Source organism: Balearica regulorum, chromosome 3 (assembly GCF_011004875.1).
Source record: "Balearica regulorum gibbericeps isolate bBalReg1 chromosome 3, bBalReg1.pri, whole genome shotgun sequence".
Lineage (NCBI taxonomy): Eukaryota > Metazoa > Chordata > Aves > Gruiformes > Gruidae > Balearica > Balearica regulorum.
In genome coordinates, this window is record NC_046186.1 from 27,816,555 (window position 1) to 27,841,080 (window position 24,526).

Sequence of the window (24,526 nt, forward strand, 5' to 3'; positions counted from 1 at the left end):
AGTAGAATATGACCTTCTGTTTCCATGTAGCACTCCTTCACTAGGGTAAAACACTGACCAATGCTTTCAGTATTGAGAAATGAAGATTAAAACACATAGCTAAATTTATCTCTGAGGGCATTTTGCCCAGGTAGTTAAAAAACAGGACATTGCATTAGTGTATTAAGCCTTCCAGCTTCCGTTCACAACATAAAACAATATGCTTAGCTGTTCATATAGCTTACTGCATTTTTCACCTTGGTCCAGTAACATCTAGCATGAACCCCAGACTACTCCAACTGAACCCTCATCTTCTTGGTGGCTTTGTCCTCCACCCAAAACTTTTTAATAGTACAGGAACTTGAACAAGTTGCCATAGGGTAAGCCTACAGAGCACTAACTTCTCCAAAGATTTTTTTATTTTGCATGGTCTTTATCTGAGCTAAATGGAAAGTAGCTTCACTGGAAGCGTGTTAAGCCACTTGATATTTATCATAGGATATAGTGTATAGGAGTATATTGTGGTGACGTGATTTGGACTGAAGCGGAGGTTAAGGGTATGCAGGATGCGCAATGTGCCCTCACAACATTAGTTAGTGCAGCAGCAGCTCTGGACCTTTTATGCCTGGACCTGAATCTGCTGAACTTGCGTTCAACATGCTCACAGAATTCAGAAAAGTCGAAGGAGAGCCAACACATGCTCTCCTATCTCACCTTATCACTCACTACAAAAATCACCCTTAATTTGGTTAATGAGACAAGATAATATTCATAGCAAACCCCTTAAAAGAAACATTAAGTTATTTTTAACCTCAGTTACAAGGGGATTCAAGTTATTGCCAGTCTCTTTTAGTCAGCTTTCAGCAAACTGAAAATATCACACGTGCTTTCTCTTACAACTGTTTATGGGAACTATTAGCACAAACAGAAATCTTCACCAGTATTTTTATGCAGACACTGTAAAATTGTGTTTCTATGATGCATTTATATGCAAGCTTAAATATGGAACTATTTAGTGATGAAATTAGAGTCCCAGTTCTCAAAGCGTACCCATATAAATACCTCTGTGCCTGTACAGAAACCTCCACATACTAAATAACTCAATTTTTAAGCCCCAAGAAAAGCATTGTGGATACAAATAAAAGCAACTGCTATTTAAATCCTCCACTACAGCTTGAACGAGACGATCCAGCTTTTAATTGTGGAAAGTACAGAGGAGCTAGACAGTCAGCTGATGCTAAAAGGTGTGGCAACCCTAGTGATTTCAGTGTTGCATCTAGTAAAATTGGCTGGGGATCTGGACCATATTTTGCTTAACACAATCTACAGAAGACATGGGCTGTTCAGTTCTTACTTAAGCAAACTCCCACTAAAGGAGCCACAGGATAGTTACAGCAACTTTAACTACAAGACTGATGTTTGTGTCAAAAAGAAGGCAGACAACTACAACAGTGTACAGATTAGCTGAGTTCTGGTACTCATATCTTAACAGTGGAGTCCCATTTCATTCAAACAGGCCTTTTGCTGCTCAAGCACAATAAACTTTTGGCAACATTATTAAAGGACACCTTTTGTTCAGGTACACATGGACAGAGACTATTATTGCCCAAAGAACAGTTTTCAGTACCTGCTGGGATCTCAGCATGGCAGCATCAATCTCATCCACCTTCTGAGAGATCGTGTCACTCACTAATCTGTAACGTTCGTTGTCCTCTGTTATCATCTTGTCGAGCCCCTCTCTGGCTCTCCACGGCACCAGCTCCAGGAAGGCACTGCCAACTTCATTCAGAGTGTCCAGTAAGCCTTTGTTGTTCTTTGCTTCTTTTTTCAACTCCTGAAAAAGGCCATTTAAAGTAAACATGCCAGCATACGAGCTGAACGCATAGAGCTTGCACATGGTTTTTTATTCTTTCAACTACTCCATGAGTCTGGAACTGAAATGTCTTCCCAGCAAACCAAAGGGATAAATTAGCACGCTTATTTTCAGCTCAGTTGTATTAACTTTTTGATACTGTAAGCCGTTTGACAGAAAAATGGGTGATTCTTGAAGAGAATTTTCTACAGAATAAATCTTAAATATATTTCTGCAGTCAGTATGATAGCCTTGAAGTCTGTAATTTTGTAAGAGTTGTTACTACTTAATAAAGCAATGAAAGAAATTAAAACTAACAGATATTCTTCACAACCTGCAACTGCATAAGGAACTAAATCACCAGCAAGTGAAATCAGGCATGCAATAAAGCAAACTACAATGAATTCAAGTGATTTCTTAAATGAGCAATGACTGGATTGAATTCCAATCAAATCATCACACGATGCTTCAGGAATGAGTTTTCACCTGTACAGAAACCCCCAATGCTGTTTCAATTCTTTTTATACCTATAAGAAATTTAATGGAAAAAAATTTTTTAAGCTTCCTCCAACATGGTCCGCACCATCCAGTTTATACTACAATTTTTCTTTTGAAATAAATATTGTTAAACAAGATTAGCAATATATATCTTAAATGCTAACTCTTCTTATACTTCATAGGATTTTATCCAGGTCACAACTAAAGAACCAAGATAACTTTGTTTGACAACTTAAGACTTTTCCCAGGATTAGGTAGCTGCTTGACTAAAAAGGAAATATTGTGCTTCTCTTGTGCTAAAAATAAACCTCAGCCCAATTTTCTAAGTGATTATAACAGATGACTCTGGAAAGTGAATTTGATTCTTAACTACTGTTACATTTAGTCAAATGATCTGAGGCCAGAATTAGTTATTCACAAAACAACTTCATGCCAAACGTAAGTTAACACAAAACCTATCTGAATCATATAGCGATAAATAATTCACAGGTTCTAAAACCTACTTTTTGTCTTTCTTGTACTTGGCTTAATTCTTCACCCTTTGGTATTTGAGTTTCATATGAGAGTAACTCCACCTCCACGTCATCAAGCCATTTGCAGAGTTCCTCGTGAGTTGAGTGCAGTTGACCTGCAAGCTGCAGAGCCTGCTCTAAGGTCTTGGATACATCAGAACTCAGTTTTGTAATGTCTTTGTATCTCGCTTTAATGCCTTCCAGTTTATCTTGAATTATTACAACTTCATCACCTAAAATATCAGAGGGATATTATTTCCTGTGATCACAAATATTTAAAAGTAAACCCCCCCCCCCCCCCAAATCCCAAACCCCACCTATTGCAGAAATCTCAGTATTTAATTTATCAAATAACCCAAACAAGATGACAAGGTCAATCCTCAACTGTTGTAAATTACCCTACCGTCACTAAAGTCCAAAGAGCTACAAAGTTTACCTCAGCTCATGATCTGTCCTTCTGTCTTTTTTCTGTTTTACTAAACTATTAGAAAGGACTTAGTTCCAATATTTAACACAAATGTTCTTTAAAAAAAATCCACCCTTAAATTCACAATACTTCTTGTAAAGGTAAAAAAAAAAAAAAAAGATTATAAAAGGGTTATTGAAAATGTGAAGGAAAAAATCAACAAAATACTAAATAGATTTTCAGTTACGGTAATACTTGACATCACTGTATACCCTCATTACTATCCACTTGAAACACAATTCAAAAGGCTAAAACAAAAACAACCTACTGAAATTTATCAGTGTATATTCAGATTGCATTATAGACTATGCATAATGCCTAAGTTTGGAACAGAAAAGGATACCCACCCACCCCCAACCATATGTGCGTCTTAAAGAGTTCAAAAACTTTAGAAGTACTGGAAAATCCGGACAGATGTTGATTTACAGAACAGACACGTTGTGTACAACTGGAATGCAATGTTTCCCACAGTACTAGCTCCAATGGACAAAGCCTTCCTCTTGCAGTAAAAGGTAGTCTAATATCTCGTTCATCTGTGGATGCCTGCAGGGAATTGACTGCGTCCACTGCCAAACAGCCCTCCATTATGAGTAATGTCCATAACTTGCTATTAGGAATGGAATGTAGGTTCACTAAAGTAATTTTCCACTAAAAATAATAAAGGATTCAAGGGCCAAATTCTCTACAGGCAAAAAAGGACTTTTGCTCATTTACATTAATAGTAAATTTGGCCCAAAAACATAACCTACCGTGACCTCAAACCTTTATTAAAATAAACAATTATGACTGCTTTAACCAGCAAATATGGACTAATATTTACAAGTTCCACTTTAATTTTGTTATAAGCACTTATATAAAACCATGATTCATCAGGGTTTTTTTGTTGTAAGCTCTCACCTGTTGTTTGCTTGAGAAGCTCTAAGCCATTTTGTATAGCCAAATCAACATTTTGTTTTCTAAGAAGAATCTCTTCCTGAAGATCCTAAGAGAAAAGGCCATTTGTGTTAGCACAGACATAAAAAAATATATTACTTTTATTTGGAATAAGCATATTGTCATTTTAAACAAAATATCTTAATGAAAAATAAATGATGTATGGAAATATAAATCAAATTTTAAAATTAATTAAATGATGAATGAACAGAAATCAAAATACCAGTAGTTCAGAGTGCTGTTTCTCAAGCAATTCTGTGCTGCAATCTTGGACTGACAGTTTGCTCAGTTTATCATGGATTTCATTCAGCCAGTTCATCAATTCAACTTCGTCCTCCCCAAAAATCTGAGCATTGCTGTAAGCTTGCTGGAGAAGTTCAGACCTGCTGTTGCTCTTCTCTTGAATCTCAATGTATCGGGCCTGAGAAGAATCTAGCTTCTCCTGCACCATATCTTTATCTTCCCTGGAGCTCATAGTCTTTAGAGACTGACCAGTGCTAATGGCCTGATGTAAACTCTTATTGTGAGCTAGGACATCATCTTCTAGGGCCTATATTTTTTTCAAGTAATGAAGAATAATGGAAAAGAAAATCAGAAAAACATAAAAGAAACATAAGCGGAACTCAATAAAAACTGAACGTAAAAGGATATATTGCCAACATAAATATATAAAACTTAAATTACAGAAAAAAAATTCAGTATGGTAAAACATAGGTACACCGCAACAGCTTTGCCAGTTGTGTTGTACTTTACAGAAGTGTCCAAAAAGAATGAGACACAAGCAAGTGTGTGGTTTGTGTCTTACTTTATGCTGAGAAATTTGGTGCTGCAGTTTGGAGGCCTGCGTTCCAATGGGTTCTGCATTTGCAAGTCTCTTCTCTGTGGCGGTCAGCCACTCCACCAGCGGCTCCAGAGCTTCATGGAACTGCTGTGCTACCACTGAGATGCCTTCCAGCTGACGGTTCCTATCAACACGCCAAGAGAAAGGTTATTTTTTGTGATGAAGTAAGTGTGAAATAGTGTTGTTTTTTTTTTTAAAAAACCCCTTGAATCCTTTGCAAAAAAAGAAAAAAAAAAAGGGAAGTAATTCTGTCTTATTGTAGGAACCAGTCACCAAATGAAATAGAATATACCCATGATACTCTATGAAAACCAAAGTAAAGTAAAAATCAAATAAAATTTAAAAAAAAAAACCCTCTGAAGCTGTTTGAAATTCTTTTAGCTAATATGCAAGTTTATCTCTTTATTCATGTACTTTTTGCTAAAAATAATCTAGCATTCAATTCAGTAAAACATTATTTTATATCCAATTAGAATAGTTCTCAAGTTTCTAGCTGTCTTTAAGCATAAAGTTACATTCCCTTGACTATTATACATGTTTTGAAGTTAGGGAAAGGCTTTACTGAACCAGAACATATTGTCATGCTTCCTCAGCATTGTAAAATATCTTTAAACATTTGTTCAATGATGTGAACAGAACTATTTGGCTCTACTTTTGCATCTCTTGTTCTGGATAAAAGCTCTCAATGAAGTTAGTGAGACGACATTAACAAAGCACAGAGACCTGACCTCCAAAATATGAAAGCACTATCTAAAACATTTCTGTTTCAGATTATTACATTTCAGAGAAGGCTCCTGATTACAGGAAGAGTCTTCTCTACAACCACTGCTGAATAAATTTCATTCAAGCAGACTTTTAAGAGAGATTTGCCCTACATGAAAAACATCACAATATTGTTTTTCAAATGGGGATCTGATTCCAGAAAAAAAGTTATGTTTATACATGCTTTCCAAGGCTTATAAACAAGGTAGACTTGACAAACTTAGCCACAGAACATTCAGTGAAGTACTCTAGACAGTTTTCAAAATTATCCTCAAATCTCCTCTTCACTTCTAGAGACTGGTCAAAGAAAAAACGGAGACAAGCTTGCAGCTAATAGATGACTTGGAAAAAGTTGCAATTTTATTTTTAATTAAGTATCACCAGACTGGGAGAATAATATTAAATTAAACATGACATTAACGTTTACCCCAGCTAATGAGTCAGATTCCTTCAATTAAAAAAGAAGGAAATAATGGTCTATTAGTGGTTAACTCTACTAATTAAATAATCGTATTATTACTATGAGGTAACAAAAGAGGTTCAGAGTAAAGGAAGTAAATAGAGGCTACTAGAAGGAGTAGGACACAACAGAGGTGAGTTCAATGCCACTCTAAGCACCCAAATCCCAACACATCCATTTGTTCTTCATTGTAAAGCTTCACTGTCCACTTAAAATCCTTTTCTTTGCCTTTCCAAGTCCTTTCTTGTTCTCAATTATAAGTCTTTTTCAGGCCACCTCTTATGCACACTCTTCTCTCTACTCTGAACTTTTTTTTCAAATCCCCACCCAGAAAACTTGTTCAGCAACCCTTTCAACCAAGATTTCTTCAAAGCCACTTTACAGTTCATAACTTTCCAGGTATTTCATACACTAAAAACAATTCATAAATCTGTGTGTGTATACACAGATACTGTGTGTACATTTTCTGTTGTTGGGGTTTCTTTGTTGATTTTTAATTGGAACTCAAATTGGACTGCAATGTCTTTAAAAGTGTTTTCTGTGTTGCTAGAATATATCTACATACTTTGATGGTCCTTTTTCTTCTTGAGAGCTAAAGGAGCTCAGCATCTTGTGTAAGTGCATCAGCAACTGACAGTGTGAGGATCGCTACGCTGTAGAAAGTAATTATATGGACGACACCAAACAGAAAAAGAGAAGAAGAATTCAATCCCCCCCTCTTTGTAGCAGCACATCAGGGTTTTGAAGTTCCAACGGAACATCATTATTATTTGTTAAGCCTAAAATTAGCAATTGATCCTATGCAAAACAGGTTCTTGCATCAAGAAGCTTGCATTCTCATGAGCTAATAGAGATAAAATATTCAGAAGATACCTTCAGAGGACCTATTGTATCGACACAATGTAATGTAATAACAAGAATGACAGCACTTACAAGATTTCACACTATAGAGTTCCACATGCTGCTTCTAATCATCTATCACATGCTATGTCTGCATTTTTCAAATCTATGAAAGAATTTCAAGTACCTTGCTTCAGCTTTACTGAGCAATGCATCCCATCGACTATCCAGGAAACTCAACTGTTTCAAGATTTTCACTCTATCAGCAGGTTCTGCTGACTCTGCAATTTTCTCCCCTTCACGCTTGATTACCTCAACGGTAGGCTTGCGGTCATCCAGCAACCTCTGGAGAAGCTACAGAGAAAGCAATCAGGCACCAGGTTATTAAGAAACATTGTAATAACACAAGTGTAAAAACAGAAGGAGCGAGACTTCTTGAAAACATGTTAAAGCAAAAAAAAAAAAAAAAAAAAAAAAGAAAAAGTAACGCCTATCTTGTGCTGAAAGTGTGAACAATGCTAATCAAAGAGAGACACATACACTAACCCATCCCCCTCAACACATGCTCATTTTAGTTTCTCAGTTGTTTTGCTATGAACAGCAGAGTTTCACCAAGCCCAAACAATCTCTTTGGTTTCCATGGGGTAAAGATGTGTGGCAGCCCGAAGAGTGAACATATAGAGGGAAAAGTTCTATTTAATACCACAGAGGGAAACAAGCTATTTAGACTATCTGATACATTTAATAGGAACATTTCTGAGAAAGCTGCATGCCCTTCTACATTTGGCAATACGAAGATAATTCTAATATAGGAAAATAATAATTCTAAATAATAATTCTAAAATAGGAAAACAGATATAAAAACTATTGTATAATTGACTCATCATTTGTTTGAGATACTGGACTAGATCAGTGAAGTCAACTGTAAATTAACTGCTTCCTCTGTGAAGAATAAAATACGCCTCTGTCTAAAATCCTCCCTTCCTCCATTCTCTTGTTGCCTTTGGTAACATTAACATTTAGCCTCTGTAGATATCCCAACATGACAACCTGTTTCAACCATAACTTTACATTAAATCTCTGGGTGGCAGTGGGCAACACAGTCCAACTGCACAGACTGTATGTTTCATGATCTATATTATGGTTTTTTTCTATAACTATTATGAAAATTTGCAAAAGTTGACAACACTGATAGCGCTTATACATTAGCACAGGCCATTTCCCAACAGCATTCCAACTAATTACCAACAACAATCAGATGACAATTAGGATTAAGAGCCAAGTATTTAAGTCCATAATCTGCAACATTACCTTGGAAATATTACAATGAAAATTTACTAGTTTTAATTTCCTACTTTCCAAATGCCCAAACACTGGATTTTATGTTTCCTCTTTTTCCAATGGACCTTTAACAATCCTTTCCAGTGTTAATAATTCTAACCAGAGCTCCGATTGCACAGTGTCACTCTTTGTCTTATGTCCCAGAAGATGAGCACTTCTCCCTACCCTGGACAGATTCCCGAGTATCGAACAGATGGCCGCTTTAAACACCTCAGCACACTTCACTGTAATATAATACACTTGAACAGATTTTATGCTTTGCCAAAGACCAGAAATTTATTCTCATTGATACAGTGGTAGGAGAAAGATTCTGAAGGCATTTCACTTACTTTCTGTTCTTGTATTTGGGCCTTCACAACTTTGAATTCAGCAGATGGTGGTTTCTGATTAGCTACAAGGTCTTCTGTATCAATGAGCCAGCTAAGCAGAGATTCAAGGGCATCCTGAAATCTCCCACAGTGAAGGAGAGCTTCCTGCAATTGTGCAGCACGCTGGGCAACCTGAAAAAGAAAGTAGAGGATCACACCATACTCACCTTTTCTTTTTATTTCTGTGAAACAAGTAGCCAAAATCCGTAGAACATCTGGCAACATCACAAACAAATACTCTCATTTTCATAGCTATTCCTAACAGCACTATGGCACAATCTAGCATTAATCTCTTGGGGCTACAGACATCCAATGAAAAGAAGTTGACTCCCAGTAAATCAGACTGCTCTAGTAGTTCCATACAAGATATACTCCTGTTTTATATAGCTATGGTATTATCAAATATACTGACAGGATGTTTGTGTTTCAGATGGTCTTTATTTTCCTTATAGAAAGACTGAGCCAGGAACTCTTAATAAGGGGCAATAATTCCTTCAAAGGGAAGAAGAAATAGGAAAGGAGAGAGCAAATAGATGAACTACAGGTGTCTGTGGTTCTGCTGCATTACTCCTCCTGGAAGACACAGTGGAGAAAAATCAGTGTGATTTCTACTTCCCACCCTTTACATTTTCCAATAGCAGCTACTGCTGGAAGCGGTCTCTTAAAAAGCACAGAAAAACATCTACAGCCAGATTTCCAAAGCAGCGGCACCTTTCCATGTCTCAAGCAATACAATCCTCAAGGTGCTATAAAGGAAATGTGCCACTAGTCACACAAAGCTGGGCTGTATCACTGCTCTGTGTTCTGCACGGGTACAACAGTGTACATGAATGAATACAATAGCGTGAAAATTGTACTAACAAAGACTGAAAAACAACTACTTGAAAGTGGCTGGCTACAAAGGACACAGCTACCTTTCCTACGAACGTGTCACAACTCCAACCTCTTTGATTGGGTTACCAAACTTCCCTGCTCTGCCTAAGCAGGAAGGAACACATAGTCCTAGAGGAGTCTCTCCTGAATAAAAATCCAGGACAGACATACAGAAAGTTTGACAAAACCTTATAAATGATAGTAATAGAAGTGATATAATTCATAGTGAGTATTCAATTTCCTGTATTTTGAAAGACATCAGCAAGCAAATAATCAGAAAACAGAACACTACAAAAGCAGAATAGTACACAAAATAACCTTCTTATTAAGAGTCTTCCATCGAGTGTTGACGTCTTCAAGGTCATGTTCAAGGTTTTCTGTGTTTGTACTTTTAGCAGCGCTTTGAATAAGGCCTTGACCCAACCAATTTACCTCCTGTTGTTTTACTTGCAGGGGTTCAATTTCTTCTTTCTGGAATACCTGCAGTTGAAATGCAAGACACACATGAAACATCATATCTTCTGACATAAAATGCATCTGGTGTTTATATCACAGTATGCAACACCAAAAAAAAATTGTTGAAAATTGGTGTCTCAAAGAAAGGAAACCATTCCTCATCAGCACCTGATGTACATTTCCATGAGTAGTGTTAGACAGGAAGGAAAGGAAGAGAGGGAGAGAGAAGGGGGGAAAGATTTTTTTTTTGGGGGGTGAAGGGGTGGTGGTGGTGGGTGGTGGTGGGACAGGACTGGGGATGGGACCTAAACTTCTAATAGAGGGAAAAATTCAAGACCAGAGAAACTCACCTGTTTAATTATCTGTCTACAAAATCTAGCAAAAAATGGCACAGAAGGATTGTTAAATTATCCTCAAATAAACAAACACACACCAAGAGAGACAATCAGGCTTCTTTTTTTTTTTTTAAATTAGGACAAAACCAAAAGTTTGAAGTTGAAGAAGCAGTGAAGAAAGGGAGATTTTAAGGTAGTTTTTAGGAGAATATAATGGTAACAAGCGAGGAGGAGGCACTACAGATGCTGCTGAAACAGTATCCCAGTGGCTGCCCAGGAGAATGGGTTTTCATTCAGAGGGATATTCTTGCAAATTGCCAGGGCTTTGACTGTACCCAAACAGCAGTATGAGCAGTTTTCTGTTTACTTTCTTTTATTCTTTCAGGTATTTAAGCTTTTCAGAGCCAAATTATTACCATTAGCAACAGCAATGTAAATCTCCATTTGTATTCAACTGCATTAGGCTGCACTGACACCAGTGTCAATGAGATCAGAAAATGGCCCGAAGCCTCTGAATTAATTACACAGGCTAGTGAAAAATAACCAATGAATAAACAATGCTAAAGAATGCTCAACTTTTGACCCTAAGTCCTTCTATTTCTATAGCAGCATTCAGTAACAGTTTTGGTGTACACTTAGTGCATTCAAAGCAACCTTTCTCAGCATCCTGAAAAGCAGGGATCACTCCGAACATACCAGTGACTCTCCTCTTTTGCATCAAACACTGTGTGGCAAGTAACTGCTTTTAAAGCAGCAGACCTCAGGTGGCTGAGCACGCTTCCACCAGCTTGACAAATCAATCCAGAAGCTAGAGCAACTACACTACACACGAGGGGTAAAATAAATTAAGCACCCCTAAGAATTTTGTTCCTACGGACACAAAAAAAACCCCAACCCTGAAACTGTAAGACTGTGGTTACATGAAAACTTAGAGAGTGCAAGCAGCTGGCTGCTCCCAGAAAAAAGGAAAACGCTTGTGTTTTTCTTGACTGTAGGGTGGGGAGGAGGTAGAATAATATTTCCACACAGAATCAGTAACAAATTCTTCTTTTATGTACCCTCATCTTTTAAGAGCAACGTCCTACCACAGAGAGGACTGATCTCCATAATCTGTCCTTTAAAAACACAAGCATTCTTTGCAGAGGGAAGCTTAAAATAAATTACAATTATTGCTGAGGCCAAAGTTTACCAGAACAACTTAGCAACAAAGCCTGAAGTATCTCAGATTTCAACCAGAGTGGGAAGAAAAAAATTACAGACCCGACAAACACCCTTTCCTTATTACAAAGCTTCACTTCTTACTCTCTTACCTCATCCACCACTCACAAAGCGCTGCAAGATCCTGCGCTTGTAAAATACTACCGTAACGTCAGATCTGCTTTCTGGCACGCAAACGCAAAAGGCAGCTTTCAGAAGAGGCGGTAAGCCTTTAATCTGCCTGCTTTGGAAACCACAAGGATCTGATACTGTTGCTTATACCTTGATGAGTAAGGCTGCTCGGGCTGTAGCTGCCCTTGCATGGCATTGCCCGTAACCACACTCTGTGCAAACACTGAGCACCAACGTGGGCGCACGGAGGAGGAGGCACTCCGCGTGGGGAGTAACGGGCACCAGCTGGGCAATGAAGAACCCTGCCCCACAAGGCTGTAAGTGATCATCCCGCTCAGAATTTGCCCCCAATTCCTTTTCTATACTGACCATCTCACCTATTCTGGACATCGCACGTGTGCTATGCAAATGACACCAATTACTGCATCTGCTGAATTAATAAAAATACGACATTTTTGCAATGACAACAAAGCTTAAAGAAAGCTTTAAACAAATACCTTTAAGGCTGCATTACAACTATTTCACAAATTATGGATATTTTTTTTTTTTAAATTACCTTGTTAGACAATAGGCCATTGCAGACTGTATCCAAGGTTTCTTGGATGCCAGTAGTCCAGATATTGCCTTTACTTCTCCCTGGGATAGCTTTTGGACAGTTTACAGTACTATCTAGTTCAAGCTGTTGAACAGAAAATGCCATTTCATTTGAGCCTGTATGCATTACACTGGATTCCTCTGTATCAGATAAAATCTCGTATTTTGCTAAATCCAAGTCACTAGTATTTACAGCAACATTTGCATAATAAACATCTACATGATGATGTGCATCATCCACATAATCCTCCTCTACTGTTGTGACTCGTGTTTTAATTTTTTCGTGAACTTCATATGCATTTTCCACTTCATTTTTGCTGAGGCAAATACTTCTTCCATCACTTTGAAGAGGATCTTCATGTGACAGAGTTTTCTCTTTGAAACCTTGTAAGTGAGAATACTTCCCTTCCATCTCTTCCTGATCACTCTCACAAGGCTGTGCATTGCTTTGTTTTACTTTTCCAGAGGGTAAAATGTCATGCAAAGCCAATCTGCAGCTTTCTTTGACAGGGACACTACTGCTTGCAAGCAGTGGTGTTTGCTGCTCTCTGCAAATTGCTGGGAAATATGGTCTGAACTGACCTACTGCATGGATATCTTCTGCAGAAGACAAACTTTGTATTTGAGCTTGGTCCTCTGCTAACAGCGTATCTTGTTTTTCTTCCCTTTCTGTTGGAGGGCTGCATAAACCAGAATCATCCTCTTCTGAGGTAAGAGAATTCGTACCCCATTTGCATTTGCCTGATCCAGCTGTATCTGACATATCAGCAGTTTCATTAAAGGAGCATTCACTTTTATTTGTGTAATCAGAAAAGTTGGGCGGAACAAACATTCTCCACGATCGCCTATGCTCCTTCTTTTCTGTGTGAGACTTTGCTTTGGGTAATCCAGCTGTCCGAATTATATCACTGTTCAGTTTGAGAGCATCAAAGATCATTTTTTCGTCTAACTTGTTAGCTTCGCGGCTTCGGAGCTCAAAAACACTGGAAGAAGTAAGGGCACCATTGGAGCACAAAGTGCCCATGTCCAGTGTTCTGTGACTGTAGGGTAAGGTCCGGTCGGTGAAATGCCTCGAGGAGAGGCTGCCCTTGGAGCCCGAATCAATCTGTTCATTCAGCCGCACAGTGTCATAGATGGACCTCTGGGGAACATAGCAGTCCTCAATATTTAGATCTTCATCTTCTTCTCCTTTGCCAACACATGGAGGATTTTGACGTAGACAGTCTGGCCTGCTAAGTGGCTTTCCCATCCTGAAAATATTTGTACAAGTACACCACTATACCTCTGTTTTCATGGATACAGGGGAAACATCTAAAAACACTCTGAAGAATTATAGTAAACTTGTCCTTAGCATAAGATGCATAGATACAAAATATACATCATAACTTACGAGGTGGTTGAGGTCATTCATAATCAGTGCATCAGTTTAAATGCAACTTTACCTGGATGTGAGGTTTTTCCCCGCCCCCTCTAAAATATAAAGTGCTTCAGTAAGAAACTAACAGAAATCTTCCAATGTCACAGAAAAAAAAAAAATACCAAAAACCAGCAGTGGCTCAAATATTTCAAACAATCCATGGAAGGCTTCATTAATTTTTCCAGGTCAGAATCTGTATCTGAAATCTCCTGATTAAGCCTTCCAAATGAACAAGCGTTACAGAAGGCAGCACATTATCTTCTGTGGGTGATGGCTTAACTGTAATCCATTTAACTGGTTTGCAGAGTCCCATCTCCTTTATAAATAAAACATGGCGCGGCAGCTTAAAAAGACAGAATCCACAGTGGCTGTGTATGGTTCAGACCAAGGCACGGAGAAAATCTTGGGGGGGGGGACGGGGGGGACAGGGAAATAAGTTAACTCCAGAACAGTAAGAATAATAAAACAGCCCTTTACTTTTTTTGGCAGTAGCTATAAATAACCTTGATCCGAAAGGCAGCTTATCCTCCTCTTGTACCAGGCTCGTCCGTGGTGCCTCCTCAAGTCCCACAGGAAAACATCACTTTCTAGCAGCCAAGCCTTCGAGCAGACAGTGGGAAAACAAAACGTTTTCAGACCGATTCTCCCAAGACCCTCCTGGAGAGCTGTTTAAGGCAACTGCAGAGCAGAGCAAGCGTGGCGCGTCCCCGACGAAGGCACGGCAGGTTTACATTCGGCAGGTCCCGACTACAAGCCGCAGCTAGCGGGCTGCCCTCGCTCCTTCCTCCTCATTTCTGAAGCGCAGCTGCGAAGAACGAGGCGAGGAAGGGAAACCCCCCTCGGCGAGCGCCGGCGCGTACCGCCCGCCGAAGCCGTCCAGCTCTCCCCAGCTCGCCCCGCTCTCCCGCGGGCCGGCGGCGCCCTCCCAGCGCCGAGTTGTAAGAAACGCCCCGTTTCGCTCTTCAGGCAACATCTGCTACCGGCCCACCCGCTCCCGGAGCGCCGCTCTGGGGGCTCCCGCCTCCTCCCCGCTGCTTCCTTATCTCCTCAGCCCCCCGCTCCTTCACTGCTCACTCATCGTTCTGCCGGTGCAGTGCGGCGGGCTGGGTCGTGGCAGCGGGGGGCAGGCGGCGGGAGGCCTCGCCGCCCGCCTGGCGGTGACATCACGCACGCCTCAGCCCCCTCGTTAGCGCTGGAGGAGCCGGCTGAGTGAGGCAGGAGCGCGGCGGCACGCTGCTCCGGGAGACGGGATCGCCCCGACCGAGAAGGCAGCAGGGCGCGGCTCGGTGAGGTGAGCCGACACCGCTCCAGCCGGCTCGCCTTCCTCAGAGAAATTCTGGTTGCGGTACGCGCTGCTTTCAACCACCCCATCTGATAAACGCGGCGTTTAAATGGACGCTTCCACACGACAAGTTAAATTGAAGGCTTATCTGTGTATTATTTTAAAAAATCCCCCAAACTCGCCCTTGGTGGTGTTGGAATAGTTACATTTTACTCAATTTGACATGCAAAGAGAGATATTCGGTCCAGTTTTGATTCTCTTCAGGCTCGGTTCCTGGCTCTGAGGCAACAGCTTAGGGTGGTGTCATCTGACAGGACAACCACTGCCCAAGGAACGCAGCAGCGCCAAGCCACCCCGCTCCCACTGAAAGAAACATTACAATGGTGGAAAAAAGCATCTACATTTGGAAGCTTTTTTAATGGGACTTTGAGCAGCACAAAAGCAGCCTGATGGGACAAAGATTCAGGTGTTCGACATTTACATCTTTTAAATACTGTTCAACACTTTGCACCTACACTTCTAGCTCATCATCATGTAGGTGAAAGGCTGGGACACTCGCAGGTAACTCACAGTGCAAGAGAAACTGCCATGACCTACCTGCTGCGGCACCAGTAGAAACCATACCCCTGATGGCAGCTTGTGTGACAGCAGTCATCAGTTACAGGGACAATTCAGACCAGTTTAAGGACAGCATATGGCACTTTGTGCTAAAACTTAACACAGGGCATTAACTACAGTCAGCTGGAGCTTTCTGAGTTAAGCAGCGAGCAGGATACACTGTATTCAGGAAATACAAACACACCACACTTCTTGTTTACTCATTTACTTGATATACAGGCAGTTACATATCAAAATATTAAAGTCATGTGAGACAAATTCTCTCTTTCTCCTCTCCGGTGAGCAGCCATAACATATTAAAAATCTGCCAAACAGATACTCAGCTCTGGATTCTCTGAGACTATATACTATAATGGTAAAGATGAGAAAAGCATTTTTTGAAGTCATGGTTATTCTCAGCCAAAACACTCCCAAACAGATCCTTACTGAATTCAAAGCGTGCTGCACCATTTTATAGGGGAAGTATATAACTGAAATTGGTCTGTATTTGTTCAACAGCAAAAAGATTTTATTAACATTTTTAAAATATTTTACCATTTTCACTGTATCTACTGAAGACTCATATGACGCATCAGTCACTCTCAAATGCAATACTTAAAAAGTTGAAGCAGTTGCTTATTTTACCTTTGCTCTTCAACACAGATCCTAACTGTAGTAAATCCCAAGGAAGGTTATAGTATCTTGTTCCAGGGTTTGTAAACCAGTGCATGGGAAATGCAACACAGTTTCTTACTGAGCATCAAGAGAAACCTCTGATTATTCTTTCAATATTATCTGCCTGCAAAGTGAAAATCAGAGGATAGACACCCTCTACACAACTAAGATAAGCCAATTAACATCTTAGTTCAAGCTCATTGGCAGGAATACACAGGCTAGCTAAAAATTCCCATAAAGCCCAATTAGAAGGCAACCTGTAACGACTACATCTACTTTTGTTCCAAAAATAAAAGCAAAAATCAAATGAACCATATACTGATGAAAGCTGTAACAGTGCCACGTTGGGTTTACTAAGAAGAATGTCTCTTAATGGCAGTACAAAGAATTGTGCAAAGGTTTCAAGAAGCAAAATAGTTCAGCTTCTGGGTTTTTTCTTTCTCTGTTTCAGAGAGAAACTAGCTGCAAATACTGCTCCTGCCGCAAACATCCTAGCACTGTGTGGCTACCCAAAACCAGGGCGTTCTGTTTAGTCCATTTGCATAATTCTTTTCTGTTTTGCTTTTGAAGAAAGACGGCAGGCTTGATGTACCTCAACAGACCTAATTTACTGAAATTTCCTTTCAGTACCAATCTATGCATTGTGTACAGACTTTGGGGAAAAAGATGTCTAACCAAGGTGGGCTAATTAGTAATTAATTTTGTATGGTTTATATTAATTGAGACAAATTCTTCATTTGATTATACTCTTCCTGGAGTACTTTGTGAAGTAAGAGTCATGGTTCTACTTTCAAATGAACTCCACCAAAGATTTTCACGTACAGAAAGCAAATTTTATATCTGCTTTTTAAATAAACATAGTTTAACACTGACAATAAGTGCTTTCAATTTAACACTCTATACTAACTGGAATAAGTAGATTACAAAGAAGGAATATGAATAAACCAAGTATGTATATATATTTATATATTTTTATATATATATAAAATACAACTCAAAGCCTGTTTATTTTTTTTTAAATAACTATGCATTTTAATGTCATGCCAAGAAGATGCACAAAGCTCTAACTCTTTGTACATAAAAATTGGTCAAACCACAAAAACCACCTCTGGCTCATTACACGAGATCCTTCCCTGAAGAGAGCGAAGATTTCATGTGAATAAATCTATCTACCAAAGAACAACTCTTTTGCTTTACTCTTGGGGAACAAAAGTTGATTGTACTTGACCACAGAAGCTAAAGACATAATAAGGAGCTAGACTGTGGTTTTGTGGCCACAGCCACATTTTCAGGTTGTGTGTGTTTGCATACGTGCACAAACGTGAGCAAATACACCATGAGTGGAGCAGGATTTGTGGGAGCCGGTCTCCCTACAGTTTGCTGCCTCAGGTAAAATTGCTCTCTGGAAGAGTAAAGAGTATGAAGAGGGACATTACCTACTGTAATTTTGCTGTGCTCCAATAGCACTCACACCGAGTATTAGGAGACTAATTGTTGATCCTGATCCTCCTGCTGTCAGTACCCCTTTGCTACCTACCACCCTCACCTAGTCAAATTTCCCATTCTCGTCTTCCTATTTTCTTTCTTCAAAGGCTCGCCACTTTGCTGCTTTATTCCTGCATTTACTCTTCACTTGTTTAAACAACCCCTTTACCCTTTCATCGTTTTCCACCTCCTGTTTAATGGTATTGTGTTTTCACTCATAAGCAAAAGCATGGCCTAAAAATAGTTGCTTTGAGCAAAACACATTTCTCAGCTTATAAATATCTAATATAAATACAATCCTGGAGTAGAGTTCTGATATAAACATGCTGCTATCGCTGTTCTCCTTTACGCCCTTCCAGGTTTTTTGGTCTTTTTACCATCCAAGCTCTTTGGTTGCAGGAACACTGTCTCCCCACAGGTCTGCACAGACAGAGAAGGCTCTCTGTCCTGAATTGTACAATTGCTGTGTCCTGTCCAGCGCCCTAACAAAGTACAACACTGAGACACACACAGGGAACTGAATTCTTCTACTGCCTGCTCATCAGGCTGCTTCCCCCTAAAAGCATTGTTCTTTGTAGCCAAAAATAGATGTAGAGATATATATAGTAACAAACACCTAAAGCTGCACCTAATGTTTGAAAACACAAGGAACGTGGTTAAATCAGAGATCACAAATTGGCTACAACTGAAATCCTGTACAGTCAGTGTAAGCAAGAGCAATCACAGCAGGAGCTTTTACTATTTTCCAATATCCAAAATGTTTTACTAACCATATACAAAGAAAAGCCATTTGTTTCTCTTTTAAATTGAGATAGACTTGTTAGGACAGACTGGCATACAATTTTAATCCTCCCAGTCTAATGGAATCTCCTCATAATGTAACTATTTGTTCAAGATTTTTGTCTCTATTTATGCATTCTGAAAGATCACCAAAACTCACAGTAACTTGCATCCAAAATTCCCAGATTAGTTTTCAGTTTTAGTTTTCCTTTAGTTTAAACAAGCGAAATGCACCCTCTGTTGGGCCAAGCCTGTAATGACTTTTTCCCAAGGTCATCTTTTTAACAGCATGGTTTATCAAATCCTGTTATGAAGGTTTGTTTTCATGATTAACTGTGAACTAATGTACAAGTCATACAAATGTCTGAAGCGGTATTAGACTGAAATGAAACCAAAGCAGCTCAGAATATTCAGTGCTACTATACAGCCATCAGGAGATTTATGATCTTTTTCAAACACTGCTTACATCTGTAGGATTTATAAATCTTTCCAGCAAGCACTGGAAATTCATTTATTGTAACCTAAAACAAGCAAATATCGGTGCTTCATTTCAGCACCGAAGCACAATTTACACCCACTATCACTGCAATGCAGTGTTTTGAGCTGGACAAGGATTGCTAACTGGCATGTTAACAAAGCTATGCACAGAAGCTCCAAAGTGCATTTTGGATAAGGGTGCTATGATAAACACCCGATATAAAAGTGGGGTTATTTTACCTAATTTCTTTTTACTAGGATGTTTCTAGGTAAGGGTAGGATTCAGTGAGGTAAAACTGTCCAGTGTGTCAGAACAGAAAATGGCAAAAGGTAAGGTCTTAAACCTACATTTGCTGATGCCTACACCCATGTGAAAAAACCTAAACTACTCAGAGGAGCAAAGTGAGTATGGGCTGGTATGTGACCACTGGAGTTTAAAACTCACACCACAGTGAAGAAGAAAGTTTGTTTAATACAGGGACATCAGAGTAGAGACAATACACAGTTCTCAAAAGCAGATGAGGTAGATAGATTGCCTAAGGAAACAAGATAGTGAAGAGAGGTGAGGAGGGAACTGGGGTGCAGGAACTGTGAAGCTGGGATGCAAAGCTATCAATGTCTGCCAAGCCGTAGCAAAGGAAAGCTGCTCTGGAGCACGAGAAGATATCCTATTTAAAACACATAAAAAGCATACAAGTAGAACTGACTGCTGTGAAACAAGACTCCTCCAAGGTCTGCACTTAACCAGTCCCTTTCACAATGATATTTAATAAAACTGCATTGTGGTAAAACACTTTATAGTAGTAAGAAAGAAATCTTCCTACCTTGAATGTATTCAGCTGCTGATTAATAGCCTCTGTTTCCATTCCAACAGGACCTTGTGACTCTTCATGTTCTTCAGCTCTCCCAAGCAGACTGGAAAATTCTTTTAGCTTACTGTAAAACTCCTCAACACGGCTAATAGTACTCTCCACTTGATCTTCCCTGGCTTTTGCTCTGTCTAGTAGCTTGTTGCACTGTTTATTTAAAGCTTCCAAGTCTCTTTTTATACCAACAAGATCAGGAGAAGCTTCTGCTTCTGTGGCTAGCATCATTTTACAGTTTTTATTAGCATTTTCATTATTCATTATAAGATCCTCCAGCTTTTTCAGGAAACGTTTTATGTCCTCTCTCTGTGATTGCAGCACCTCGAGATCTCTCCCCACAGGAGCCATGCTATCAAGTTCATCATCAAACTCTGCAAACTGAGAGAACATCTCTCGGATGCTGTTTTGGAAATGGCCGATTCCCTGAAGTTTTGTCTCTAAGAAGGAGCACCTATCTTCAACCTGCCGGTTCACTGCAGTGTATTCTCGCTCCAAAGATTCGGCTTGGAGCAAAAGGTCAGAAACACCAGCTGAATCAGAAGCTTCTACCACCAGGTCTTGGGCAACCTTTTTTGCTAAATCAACATGAGGCTTTAAAGCCTGCAAGGCTTTCTGCTGGGCCTGCATCATTGTCAGGTGTTTGTTACTGAATGACTGAGGTCCAAGCGAGTCGTGAGCTTCCAGATGCTCTTTGGCAATTCTAAGCTGTTTTTCAGTTTCCCTGGATGATTCTTGAAACTCTTTCAGCCTTTGTGCTGTATTTTCCAAGCACTCTCTCTTCTTATGTAATTGTTCTGTGACCACATTCACTTTCTGATTCAGCACCTTAGTTTCTTCCTGAATAATTTCTTTATCTGTTTGACTTGCGCTGAGCAAACTTTCAGCAGTATTATTTAAGAGCTCCACCATCCCATGGTGTTTATCCAGGTCCTTCTGCCAGGCCCTCACCTGAACAATAGAATTCTCTATTTCAACAGGGTTTATGCCAACTTTTAATTCAGACAGGTTGCTTTGGCATTTTTCTATCCACGGCTGCAGATTTTCTACATGCTGCTTGTATTTGACAGCTTTCTCCAGACAATCTGTTAATTTATCTTGCCTTTCTTTTACCTGCTTATTCATTTCATCCCAGTTACTTCTGAGTGTGGCGATTTGGGATTGTAATGCTGCTTTGTCAGCTCCTTGAGTCTTCTGTAAGATACTTTCTCCTTCTGCAACAATTCTTTCGTATGAACTAACCTGATCGGTCATGGTCTTCTTAAAATCTTTCTGTTCTTCAATTAGTGATTGCAAGGCATCAAGTTTGGCTGACACAGGACGAGCCTGGTTCAGCTCTTCTTTCTTTTTGCCTAGCCAGGCCTGAAAGTCCTTAGACATTTGCTGGAACTGATGAGAAGCAGCATATGCCAACTGAAGCTGCTGAACATGGTTATCTACAAAAGAGAGGACAGCACACGGGTTCATTATCAGAACCTCTTAGCATTCAAGTGAAGAAATAATAATATTGATTCTTTTATGAGTCACCATTAAAGCTGGTCCTTAGTATGTGGTGTTCAACTGGAAGACAACCAAGTCAACAGTGTTTCTCACAAGGGACACAGACTTGTGTCTGTACTACAGCAGAGCAGTGAAGGCATTTGGACAGGACTCAAATGAGGTGAGCTTAGCCAATCTGTGTCTGCATGAATCCCACTCAGGCAGATTTCAGGGGTAAAAAACGCAGTCGTGTTTCATGGTATTATGAAGTGTAAGCACAGGGAGTATTAAGTAATCTAGCCTAGCAGTGTCAAAGTCATGGCCTGCTGGCAATATGTCTTCTTGGGGAGATACTCTGAAGTTCCTCGTGACCAGAGGAAATTAAAAAGCTAAAACTGAGCCTCTTAGGGAGAACCGCAGTGTATTACTTGCTCAATTCTGTTGTTCACAGGGTAAGGGAAGGCTGCAGATTACCGCCCCTCTTCTGCCACAAGCAGTATTATACAATTACCACAGCCATTAACTTGTGCTTGCCTAAAAATGACAATTTTGGTTTACATTCTACACCTATGCCGTTACGTAGCTCAATGAACAGCATCCTCTTCTGGTATTCTAATTCAGTGAAGATGCACCTGAAGGAAGTGATGAGAAAAGCAGCCCTGCTATTGTGCTTCAGATCTTCTCCCAAACTCTTTGCTAGAGATCCCAAGTATTGTTTTTACCTTTCCAAGGTATGGAGACTCTTCTAAATTCTAACGTACAAATGCTTGGGGGTCGCACTGGATAGAGAGATGGCCTAAGGCTTAGCTCACTCAACACCTCTATAAAGACAAATGAGGCTATATGCTTTACTTTATGCCTTAGTTACTATTTTTCTTTAAATAAATACTAACCTGATTTTTGCTCAATATCCTTAAACGATTTTAAGATGCCATCTAACTGTCTCATAAGTTCTGCTTTCAGATACTCTTCTCCAACCAGTGTCGACAGCTCTTCACAAAGAGCTTGAGCTGCATTTATATTCTTCATTTCCTGTTCTATTTCCTCCTTCATTTCTCTAGCAATTTCCAGTTGTTGTTTCACAGCATCAGGTTGTGTACTCACAACCAGGCTGCTGCTTAGTTTGCTATCCAAGGCATTTAGCTTATCAGACAGACTTCTGAGTAGACTTTGATACTCTGTGCTTTTCACAATGGCTTGCTCAATTCGGTCACATCTGTTCCTCAGCTGGCCAGTTAGACTGTCCCATTTTTGTGCCACAGCTGCCAGTTGCTCTTTTACAATTTCATGGGAGGGTGGATGTTCACCAGGTCTCTTCAGAATCCCTTCACCAGCCATAGTTAACTGCTCATATTGTGGCTTTCTGGTGTCAAACTCTTTGAGCAGAATCTGGGAAGAAAATTTTAAAATGCATTTACCTCATGAAAAAAAGAAGCAAAGTGCTTCTGACAAAACTCAAGTAGAATTTGTTGTAGCTAAGCTCTCTTATTGAGTAATCAATCTCTGTGTTTAAAAGTCAGTGAAATAATTGCATCTCCTACACATAAACTGTGTTGTTTCCAAGCGTCTACATCAAAGAACCAGAAAAAATGAGGTTGATTTACACATTATCTAATAGAAATTCAGTCAGCAGATACAAGTAAACAATGAATTCTGTTAATACTACAGTAATTAAGGAACCGTACCAAGTAAAATAATCGCTGTTTCATTTCAAGCAGTGTCTTCTTTCCTAGACAGTTTCGATATTTACCTTAATGTAGAACTTCAAAGAAGGTGTAATTCTGACATATTGCAATGTACCATTATAGCACAGAAAATATTTGGTTAATTCACAAAATGACTGAACGTGTACTGTAAGACCTGTACCTGTAAACTTTACATCACTGGTTCCCCATATTTTATTTTTTTTTACAGTAAGTCATAGTGCTTGCAGAAGAAGGGACAAATATCATGGTTTTACTTCAGAGAACATTGCAAACCCTTTCTTTTTAAGTCAATTAAGTTTAACTTTTAAGGACTGTTAAGTGATACATGATAGTCTTATGCCAGCTGTCTAGATTTCTGAAGCACTTAAAAACCGGTATAAACTCATTTTCACATAGTATTAGAACATAGTTTTAAACACTTCATTTTAATCAATATTGATATGCCAGCTTTAATAATATTTTTGCAAAATAAAAATGTTATTTCTCATCACAGTTTAAAATAACTGGCAGCAACAGAAATGTTTGAAATGAAAATTTCTAGTTTCTGCAATTTCGTCTGATTTAACGTTTCTTCTGTCTGCAGTTTGCTGTATTTCTGTAAGTAAACTACTCTACTTTTTCATTATACTTTTTCTTCTTTCACACTCTTGCCTCCATATCTATTCACAGTACTGCATTTCACTTACCTTCCTGTTTTTATAGCTACTAGCACAGTCAAGTGAATAAAATCTCAAAAAGCTAGTTCTACAGCATAGGCTGTATATGAGGACTAACCATAAAATGTTACATATATACTCAAATTAATAAAACTTCAAAGGAACATTTACATTCGACTACAGAGAAACCACAGTATGGTGAAAACACAAAAATGTATCAGAGGATCAGTATCTCCTCAATATTTTCTTCCTTTAGCTGTTCTGATCTCTCTTCACTCTTATGATAATTTTTTCTTGTAATTACTGTAGTCAAGTATGACGCTGATATTTGCTGATAAACGTAATAGTTCATACCAACTGTGCTGTACTCTATCTAAATGCAAAATAGTACTTTGCTAATAGCAAAAAAAAAAAAAAGTTAAATCAATAATGCATGTTGGCATGACTCACCTGAACCTGTTGCTTTTGTGTATTCAGCATATTAGGATCAATTGACAGCGGTCCCAGCACACTGACCATCAGCTCCTTTTCTACAAGCCAGTGCTTTAACTGAGCTTCTGCTGTCTGGAACTGGGTCAGGTAATTTGAAGACTCCTCCAGTTTTTGTTGTCTCTCAGACGTAACTTGATTGAGCTCTTTCCATTTGGAATCTAACAATGATAACGTTAAC

At 39.3% G+C, this 24,526-nt stretch overlaps 1 protein-coding gene across 18 annotated transcripts in view; it reads right to left on the reverse strand.

The window, feature by feature from the left end:
- The window catches only part of DST (dystonin), a 315,509-nt gene that overhangs the window by 57,910 nt on the left and 233,073 nt on the right, over window positions 1-24,526 (reverse strand). For all 18 annotated transcript variants that reach the window (XM_075747388.1, XM_075747384.1, XM_075747380.1 and 15 more), the window contains 11 exons: window positions 24,307-24,506; window positions 22,388-22,883; window positions 19,977-21,451; window positions 10,044-10,205; window positions 8,814-8,984; window positions 7,331-7,497; window positions 5,046-5,205; window positions 4,464-4,790; window positions 4,205-4,289; window positions 2,833-3,074; window positions 1,607-1,813 (listed from right to left, as the gene is read on the reverse strand). In XM_075747388.1, the coding sequence (XP_075603503.1) occupies window positions 1,607-1,813; window positions 2,833-3,074; window positions 4,205-4,289; window positions 4,464-4,790; window positions 5,046-5,205; window positions 7,331-7,497; window positions 8,814-8,984; window positions 10,044-10,205; window positions 19,977-21,451; window positions 22,388-22,883; window positions 24,307-24,506 (3,692 nt within the window). The remainder of the gene's footprint in view (window positions 1-1,606; window positions 1,814-2,832; window positions 3,075-4,204; window positions 4,290-4,463; window positions 4,791-5,045; window positions 5,206-7,330; window positions 7,498-8,813; window positions 8,985-10,043; window positions 10,206-19,976; window positions 21,452-22,387; window positions 22,884-24,306; window positions 24,507-24,526) is intronic.